Genomic DNA, 10,175 nt, shown 5'->3' with positions numbered 1-10,175 from the left:
TGTGTCCTTATCTCTCCCTCCAGACCCACAGCAATGTGCCCCATCCCTCCGGACCCACAACAATGTGTCCCATCCTAAAACACACCCTCATGAAACATTAAATTACTCTATTAGCCCCCTTTGATCAGTTAAACATCACCATCCACTGTCCCTTTTCTCAGCCCTCCATAGCTTTCACGTTGAATAGCTGAACATGATTTTTAAAGTAAATGTAATTTTCCGCTGTACCGTCTGAATCTGGTGTCTTGCAGAAACGTTCACAGTATCCCAAAAAAAATGCAAATTGTATTATCAGCCAGCCAAGAGCACACAACTTGCTGCTGCTCCTGCAGGCTGGCAGCCAAGAACACACAGATTCCTGCTGCTCCTGCAGCCTGGCGGCCAAGAGCACACGGATTGCTGCTGCTCCTGCAGCATGGCAGCCAAGAACACTCAGATTACTGCTGCTCCTGCAGCCTGCCTGCCAAGAGCACACGGATTGCTGATGCCATTGCAGCCTTGCAGCCAAGAGCACACAGATTGCTGATGCCCTCGCAGCCTGGCAGCCAAGAGCACACGGGTTGCTGCTGCTCCTGCAGCCAAGAGCACTCAGATTGCTGCTGCGCCTGCAGCCTGGCAGCCAAGAGCACACGGATTGCTGATGCTCTTGCAGCCCGGCAGCCAAGAGCACACAGATTGCTGATGCCCTCGCAGCCCGGCAGCCAAGAGCACACAGATTGCTGATGCCCTCGCAGCCCGGCAGCCAAGAACACACAGATATCTGCTGCTCCTGCAGCCTAGCAGCCAAGAACACACAGATTCCTGCTGCTCTTGCAGCCTGGTGTGCACAGATTGCTGCTGCTCCTGCAGCATGGCAGCCAAGAACACTCAGATTACTGCTGCTCCTGCAGCCTGCCTGCCAAGAGCACACGGATTGCTGATGCCATTGCAGCCTGGCAGCCAAGAGCACACAGATTGCTGATGCCCTCGCAGCCTGGCAGCCAAGAGCACACGGGTGTTATATCCGCCCTACGTCCCGCAGCGCGGTGACGTAGGGCAAGTTAATAAAAGCCCCGCCCCCTGAGTGGGAGGTAGTTCCGGGCGAAGCTAAGCCAGCGTGTGTGTGTGTGTTTCTTGTGAGCTCTCCTGCCTAGGCCGCGCTCCAGGCCATGCGGCCTCTTGGACCGGAGCCAGCCCCTCGTGCTGGGCCTCCGGCAACAGCACTACATAACAATGGCGACGAGGAAGTGAGCGAGCATCCACGCGAGTTCGCACGCGGAGACCACACGGTCGCTCCGTGTAAATTTTTGGACACCCGGTGGGGGCCCCCACGACCACGTGACCCCCACCCCCGAAAAAAAAAAAAAAAAAAAAAAATTTCTTCTTCTCTTTTCATTCCCCCTTCCACACCTCATCCTCAGGGGGTAAAAAAAAAAAAAAAAAAAAAAAAAAAAAAAGAAAAGTTTTTTTTCACGCATCGTCCCGGTCACCACCAGCACGTCGTCTCCTGCATCAATCCATCGGAGCACATGTGCCGGTAAGACGCTGCCTCACCACAGGGCACGCACGAACCCGAAGGGCAGACACTCGGCGACCGAGCGCACGCAACACCATGGCGACTGGGCTATCTACCCCTGGACATTCCACACCGTCCAGAATGGCGGCAAACCTGTCCATGGCGTCACCACCGCCTCGCACGCAGGGAAGCTCGTCGACGTTGATCCAACCATTCGACCCATTCACAGACCCATCGTCCAGTGGGCCCAGATGGCAGCTATGGCTACAGAAGTTGGAGATGGCCATGGAATGTAAGGACGTCACGTCATCCAGAAAGATGAAGGCTCATCTACTCCTCAGTGTGGGCGACGAGGTGCTGCGCATCTTTAACTCCCTGGATGTGGACGACGGCCAAGATGCATACCAGAGTGCGAAGGACGCTCTAACAGCACATTTTCTCCCGCAACTAAATCCAGACTATGAAACCTTTATATTCTGCACGACTATCCAGGCCACCGACGAGACTCTCGACGCCTACCACACGAGGCTGAGGAAGCTGGCCATGTCGTGTGAGTTTACGAACACTGAAAGGGAGATTAGGAGGCAAATCATAAATGGAATTCACTCTGAGAAGCTGAGGCGTCTCGTGCTCAGTGAAAAGGGCATCCCTCTACAACGCATCCTGGAACTGGGCCGACAGAGGGAGCTTGCCCACTCCAGGGCTGCCAACATGGAAGTGACCCTACAAAAACTCCAGCCGTCACTGTCCACAGCGATGGTTGCTCAAATCTCGGACAGACAATCAACGAGGAGCGAAAATGGCAGCGGTTACACCCAGAACAGGTGGCAGCCTCGAGCACCAGGACCAACCGAATGTGGATGGTGTGGTGGCCAAAGGCACGGAAGGCGAAACTGCCTGGCGCAAGGCACCACGTGCGGAGCATGTGGCCGGAAGGATCACTACGCGAAAGTGTGCAGATCCGTGAACGCGCCACTGCAACCCCCACAAGGATCCCAGGAGAAAGGGTCATCGAAGAAAAAGAAACAAGCCAGCGCGAGGAGGGTAGCAGTAGTCAACTCCTCGACGGAAGAAGAAGGAGATGACCTCTCAGCCCTACGACAAACAGCAGGCACGGAGAATGAAGGAAAGGGCCGAAAGGTGTACTTAGTATCCACACTAAACCACGGGCCAGCACAGTCAAAAAGAACCGCCAGGCGACGAAAATGCATGGTCAACATACAAGGCCAGGACATACAAATGACCATTGACACGGGGGCCTCGGTAAACGTCATGCCAACCACCGTTTTCCGAACCCTCGCTCCACGACCCGAGCTAAAATCCACAGACACTCGACTATTTGCCTACGGCAGTCGGAAACCTCTACCTGTCATCGGGAGGTTCCGCACCACGCTTGAGCATGGCGAACAGAAGTTGTGGTCGAAGATCTATGTCGTCAAGGCGGGAATTGAAAGCCTGTTGAGCAGAGATGCGGCTGAAGACCTGGGCGTGGTCAAATTCATATGCCACGTTGACGACACATCCGAGGTCGAGAACTTCCTCAGGCAACACCCCATGCTGAGGGGGATAGGCTGCCTCAAAGGAAAGACCATCAAACTACACATTGATCAATCAGTGCAACCACGCGCAGTAAGACACCGAAGGACACCCTTCCACATGAGGGAACAAGTCGAGAAGGAGTTAAGGTCACTCGAAGCCGCTGGTATTATTGAAGAAGTCACGGGACCAACACCGTGGGTTTCCCCGATGGTGGTCACCCGGAAACCCAAACAGCCAGGGAAAGTTCGGATCTGCATTGACATGCGCCTGCCCAATGCAGCCATAAAGAGAGAGCGACACATAACGCCGACAATCGATGAAATCATCACTGACCTCACGGGATCGTGTGTGTTCTCCAAGGTAGACCTAAAGGCGGGGTACCACCAGTTGAAGCTACACAGAGAATCGCGCTATATCACCACGTTCTCAACCCACCTAGGCCTGAGGAGGTATAAGCGCCTGAGTTTCGGCATATCGTCGGCCGCGGAGGTCTTTCAACAAACCATCCAGGAGGTCATCAGAGGCATACCAGGGGTATTGAACGTGAGCGATGACATCCTGATACATGCACCGGACACCAAGGAACACATCGTGAGACTGAAGGCACTACTGGGCAGGCTGGAAAGCGCCGGACTCACTATCCATCGTGAGAAGTGCGAATTCCTAAAACCAGAAATAACTTTTTTTGGATACAGGTTCGACCGCACCAGCATATCGCCTGATCCCCAGAAAGTGGCGGACATACAAGCTGCCAGCCCCCCCACGACTCCCACCGAGGTGCGCAGTTTCCTGGGTATGGCCACTTACTGTGGCAGATTCATTCGGAACTTAGCAACCCTATCCGAACCACTGCGGGAGCTAACAAAGGCCAGCACCAAGTGGGACTGGGGACCTGAATGCCAGGAGGCATTTGAGAGCATAAAGGACTCCCTGTCAACGGATACCAAGATGGCCTATTACGACACGGACCTCCCGACAGAGCTATTTGTGGATGCCAGCCCAGTCGGACTCGGAGCAATCCTGATGCAGGTCACGAAGGAGGGCACAAAAAGGTCGATTGCTTATGCATCCAGGGCGCTCACAGCAACGGAACAAAGGTACTCCCACATGGAAAAGGAGGCAATTGCCGTTCTATGGGGGTGTCGACACTTCCACATGTACCTATATGGGCGCAAGTTCACGGCGATCACCGACCACAAGCCCCTGCTACCAATCTTCATAGGGTCATCGGCACACCCACCAGCCAGAATCACCAAGTGGCTGCTACACCTCCAGCAATATGATTTCGAACTTGTCTACCAACCGGGCAGCGGCAACCCCGCTGACTTCCTGTCGAGGCACCCACAACCAGCCACCCAGCAGGAAGTGTTAGTCGCCGAAGAGACGGAGGAGCACATCTGTCAAGTGGTCCACACCATGAGGCCCAAAGCGATAAACATCGAGGACATTACAACAGAAACCCAGAATGACCCATGTTGCGATCTGGTAAAAGATGCTATTTTGTCAGGCAACTGGAAAGACTTCATGTCGCACACACGCAACAGAACCGAGGGGGCCAAGGCGTTCCTAGCAGGTATGTTCACGGTCCGACAAGACCTCTCAATCACTGAGGGAGGACTCCTGCTAAGGGGTGACCGCATCATCATACCCCCAAGGCTGCAAGACAGGATAGTTGCCCTAGCGCATGAAGGACACCAAGGGCTTGCGAGAACAAAGGCACGGATCCGACACAGGGTATGGTTCCCTCAAATTGACGATCATGTGGAGGACTTAGTAAACACATGTCTGCCCTGCCAAATAACGAGTGGACCCCCAGACCCAGAACCGATCCTATCGGCCGAGCGTGGCCGGGCACGATGGGAAGCGATCAGCATTGACGTTTGCAAAATCAGAGAGGGTCTACATCTACTGGTGGCAATCTATGATCACTCAAGATATCCAGAGGTCGAGATACTGGAGTCCATCGCCGCGGAGGTGGTCATCCCGGTGATAGAAAAGATGTTTGCCACCCATGGTCTGCCCACGACCATTAAGAGCGACAATGGGCCCCCATTCACAGGGGAGGAATTCAGGTCATACCTACAGGAACTGGGCATCAAATACCACCATATTATGCCAAGGTGGCCGCAATTGAATGGGGACGTCGAGCGATTCATGAGGACTATCAACAAGGTACTCCGAGTATCAAAGGCCAACGCCAGTCCGTGGAGGATCGACCTATTCCGGTTCCTAAGGAACTATCGGGTCACCCCCCACAGCACCACGGGCATACCACCTGCTGACCTTATGTTCGGAACCGTCATCAACTCGTCGATTCCTCATCATCCAAGTAGAACCCCTGACGACGTCGACCATGCACGCGTGGAAACGAGGAGAACACGTGCCAATGCTCACATGAGCGCCAAGAGAAGAGCAAGGCCCTCAAACCACAGAGTGGGCGACCAAGTCATCATGTTGCGTAATCCCACGAAATCCAAGATGGACACCAGGTATGATGAACTGCCATGGACCGTCAGCAATCGGCGTGGGACCATGATAACTGTCACACAGGGAGGTCGGGAAGTAACAAGGAACGCGTCCTGGTTCAAGTCCGTGCCCCAGCACCTCTGGACGGATGGTGAAGAACATCACGACGACAACGAGCAACAAAGCAGCGACGTGCCGGCGCAAGACCCCGAGGAAGAATCTGCGGGGGATTGCAGCTGGCAATCACCGAGACTGCCCAGCAGTGAGTACACAGGCAGCGAAGGTGAGCAGACTTACGAACCGAGCGGGGACAGCCCCCAAGCGAAGCGGTACAGTCTGAGAAAGGCCACGAGACCGCCTGCGAGGCTGAATGACTATGTATGCTAATTCCAGCAGCGATGACAGACGTTTATAGTTGAGCCTGCTGTTCATGTTTATGTTTATGTTGATGTTGTTAGGTCCTTTTGAAATAAAGGAGGAATGTTATATTCGCCCTACGTCCCGCAGCGCGGTGACGTAGGGCAAGTTAATAAAAGCCCCGCCCCCTGAGTGGGAGGTAGTTCCGGGCGAAGCTAAGCCAGCGTGTGTGTGTGTTTCTTGTGAGCTCTCCTGCCTAGGCTGCGCTCCAGGCCATGCGGCCTCTTGGACCGGAGCCAGCCCCTCGTGCTGGGCCTCCGGCAACAGCACTACATAACAACGGGTTGCTGCTGCTCCTGCAGCCAAGAGCACTCAGATTGCTGCTGCGCCTGCAGCCTGGCAGCCAAGAGCACACGGATTGCTGATGCCCTCGCAGCCCGGCAGCCAAGAACACACAGATTCCTGCTGCTCTTGCAGCCCGGTAGCCAAGAACACACAGATTCCTGCTGCTCTTGCAGCCAGTGCCTTCCCGCTTACCGTTGAAAGTGCACCAGAAAAAAACAAAAAACGGAACGCGCTCCGTAACCGCTTCAATGCTCTGGAAAATCACATAGATGACGTCGGAAGTCGGGTGGGAACTAGCCCCCACCTTCCAGGTTCCCACCCACGAAATCACAGTGGTGACGTCAGACGCTACGTGAATGTAGGGGAGGAAACGTGCCAAAAGTCACGTGAGGAAGAGTGGGCGGGCCCTTGCTAAGGTCCGTTTCTCGCATGGGAAGGCCCATTACCTTTCTCCTGTTTAAAAGACATTGGGCCTCATTACACGGACGGCGGTAAGGGTTAACGGTCACCGTTAATGGCAACGGTGACCGTTAACCCTTACCGCCGTACTACGAGGTCCCTTTGCGGGTTGGAGGAATTAACGCCTGCTTCTTGCAGGCGTTAAAAACTAACCCGCTAAGGGACCTCGGAGCTAATTACGGCACCGCAAAATTGCGGTGCCATAATTAGCGCCTTCCCCATTCCCATAGAGCCCTGTGGGGCAGAAATGGGAATGGGGAAGGGCAATGGCGGAAGGGGGATTTACCGCCCCTCCAACCTTGGAATGGGGCGGTAAATCCCCTTTCCGCCAAGGCGGTGCCGGTAATTTACCGGCATGGTCCAGGGTGCTAGTAGCACCCTGGATTACCGCCTTCCGTGTAATGAGGCCCATTGAGCCTCATTCCGAGGCTGGCGCTATCCATGGAGTAAATAGCACCATGGTAAGCAACCATGGAGCTATTTACTCCATGGAAATCCGGCATGGTGAATGGAGTAATTACCGGTCCATTCCAAGGTTGGAGGGACCGGTAATTCCCCATTCACCATACCCGTTCCCCATCCCCATTCCTGCCCCCATAGGGCTCAATGGGAATGGGGAAGGAGTAAATTACGGCACCGTAAATTACGGTGCCGTAATTTACTCCAAGGTCCCTTTGCGGGTTGGATTTTTAACGCCTGCTAAAAGCAGGCGTTAAATGCCAACCCGCAAAAGGGAACTCGGAATATGGTGGTAAGTGTTAACGGTCACCGTTGCCATTAACGGTGACCGTTAACCCTTACCTCTAGCCTCGGAATGAGGCCCATTAGCTTTCTCATAACTTGCGATCTCGGCCACAGTTCACTTCCGGTAAAGGTGTGTGTCCCGCGGTGCCGCTTCCGGCTCTGAGTGTTGACGACTTGACGTGCTATTTCATCCGGCGCGTCGCAGTGAGCGAGTGCTGCACGTGGAGGCCCGGGGAACCGCACGAAGAGCGCGGCGCCTCTGCACGTGGAGGCCCAGGGAACCGCACGTGAGGGCGCGGCGCCTCTGCACATGGAGGCCCAGGGAACCGCACGTCAGGGCGCGGCGCCTCTGCACATGGAGGCCCGGGGAACCGCACGAAGAGCGCGGCGCCTCTGCACGTGGAGGCCCAGGGAACCGCACGTGAGGGTGCGGCACCTCTGCACATGGAGGCCCGGGGTGAGGGCGCGGCGCCTCTGCACGTGAAGGCCCGGGGAACCGCACGTGAGAGCACGGTGCCTCTGCACGTGGAGGCCCGGGGAACCGTACGTGAGAGCACGGCGCACCTGCACATGGAGGCCCGGGGAACCGCACGTGAGGGTGTGGCGCCTCTACCCGGGGAACCGCACGAAGAGCGCGGCACCTCTGCACATGGAGGCCCAGGGAACCGCACAAAGAGCGCGGCGCCTCTGCACATGGAGGCCCAGGGAACCGCACGTGAGGGCGCGGCGCCTCTGCACATGGAGGCCCAGGGAACCACACGTGAGGGCGCTGCGCCTCTGCACATGGAGGCCCAGGGAACCGCACGTGAGGGTGCGGCGCCTCTGCACATGGAGGCCCGGGGTGAGGGCGCGGCGCCTCTGCACGTGGAGGCCCGGGGAACCGCACGTGAGAGCGCGGTGCCTCTGCACGTGGAGGCCCGGGGAACCGTACGTGAGAGCGCAGCGCATCTGCACGTGGAGGCCCGGTGAACCGCACGTGAGGGTGCGGCGCCTCTCCACATGGAGGCCCAGAGAACCGCACGTGAGGGCGCGGCGCCTCTGTACATGGAGGCCTGGGGTGAGGGCGCGGCGCCTCTGCACGTGGAGGCCCAGGGAACCGTGCGCGAGAGCGCGGCGCCTCTGCACATGGAGGCCCAGGCGGCCGCACGTGAGGGCGCGGCACCTCTGCACATGGAGGCCCAGGGAACCGTACGTGAGGGCGTGGCGCCTCTTCACACGGAGGCCCAGGCGGCCGCACGTGAGGGCGCGGCGCCTCTGCACACGGAGGCCCAGGGAACCGCACGTGAGGGCGCGGCGCTTCTGCACACGGAGGCCAAGGGAACCGCACGTGAGGGCGCGGCGCCTCTGCACACGGAGGCCCAGGGAACCGCACATGAAGGCGTGGCGCCTCTGCACGTGGAGGCTCGGGGAACCGCACGTGAGGGCGCGGCGCCTCTGCACGTGGAGGCCCGGGGAACCGCACATGAGGGCGCGGCGCCTCTGCACACAGAGGCCCAGGGAACCGCACGTGAGGGCGCGGCGCCTCTGCACACGGAGGCCCAGGGAACCGTACGTGAGGGCGCGGCGCCTCTGCACATGGAGGCCCAGGCGGCCGCACGGGAGGGCGCGTCGCCTCTGCACATGGAGGCCCGGGGAACCGCACGTGAGAGCGCGGCGCCTCTGCACATGGAGGCTCGGGGAACCGCACGTGAGGGCGCGGCGCCTCTGCACGTGGAGGCCCGGGGAACCACACCTGAGGGCGCGGTGCCTCTGCACGTGGAGGCCCGGGGAACTGCACGTAAGGGCGCGGCGCCTCTCCACGTGGAGGCCCAGGGAACCGCACGTGAGGGCGCGGCGCCTCTGCACATGGAGTCCCGGGGAACCGCACCTGAGGGTGCGGCGCCTCTGCACGTGGAGGCCCTGGGAACCGCACGTGAGGGCGCAGCGCCTCTCCACGTGGAGGCCCGGGGAACCGCACATGAGGGCGCGGCACCTCTGCACGTGGAGGCCCAGGCGGCCGCACGTGAGAGCGCGGCGCCTCTGCTCATGGGAGCAAAGCGAGGCACCTCTGCACATGCACAGCTTCCTCTTCGGCTGCGTGCTGACTGGCGACAGGAAGGTCTCCTTCCCAGGGGGCGGCGATGACCTGAGGGAGCAGCTTACCCTGCGCACGGCCAGCCTGGGCCTCGGAGCCCGGGACGAGCTGCACGTGTTGGAGGTTCAGGGCGAGACCCGGCAGGGCTCGGTAGCTCGAGTGCCTGTGGCCACCCTGCGGCCCTCCCTTCTCACCTCTGTGTACCTGGGGGGCCTGAAGCTGACCCCGCCCGTCACTTTCTGGCTCACGGCGGGCACCGGGCCCCTGTACATCAGCGGCCAGCACCTGGTGGCCTTGACGGAGAGCGATGCTGCGGCCTCCAGGGCATCAGCGGCGGAGAGGGAAGCGGCCGCCAAGGCATCGACAGAGAGGGAAGCCGAGCAGATGCTGGCCTTAGAGCAACTGGAAGAGAAACTTGTTGTGGTATCCCAGGCCTAGGGAAAGCGCGCATACAGGTCGCGGCAATGACAGGCCAACACGGAGGGGTGCTGTGAAACGTCTTTCTTTATTTGTGCCTCAATACTAACTCGCCCCGCCCCTCCCGCGTCACTTCCCTTCTTTTCCCGCCCATGTTCCTCCCGCCCTCGTCGTCCAGGATACATCAACATGACATCTCCCCCCTTTTTAAACCATTACCACACTCATCGCAACAGGCGATGATCTGGTAAGTCACTATTCCATTTCCTCGATCCACCG

At 58.3% G+C, this 10,175-nt stretch overlaps 1 protein-coding gene across 1 annotated transcript; it reads left to right on the top strand.

Annotated features, from left to right (window-relative positions):
- Positions 1-9,458: 9,458 nt before the first annotated feature.
- Positions 9,459-9,917, top strand: LOC138525891 (nucleophosmin-like). The gene has a single exon (XM_069636178.1). The coding sequence runs from the start codon at positions 9,459-9,461 to the stop codon at positions 9,915-9,917; it is 459 nt and encodes a 152-aa protein (XP_069492279.1).
- Positions 9,918-10,175: the final 258 nt, after the last annotated feature.

Source organism: Ambystoma mexicanum, chromosome 7p (genome assembly GCF_040938575.1).
Source record: "Ambystoma mexicanum isolate Mex_15411 chromosome 7p, UKY_AmexF1_1, whole genome shotgun sequence".
Classification (NCBI taxonomy): Eukaryota; Metazoa; Chordata; class Amphibia; order Caudata; family Ambystomatidae; genus Ambystoma; species Ambystoma mexicanum.
This window is presented reverse-complemented; position numbering and strand designations above follow the sequence as displayed.

What these genes read in the sequence shown, in the direction of transcription:
- LOC138525891 (XM_069636178.1), top strand. Translation starts at nt 9,459, where the DNA reads ATGCACAGCTTCCTCTTCGGCTGCGTGCTGACTGGCGACAGGAAGGTC.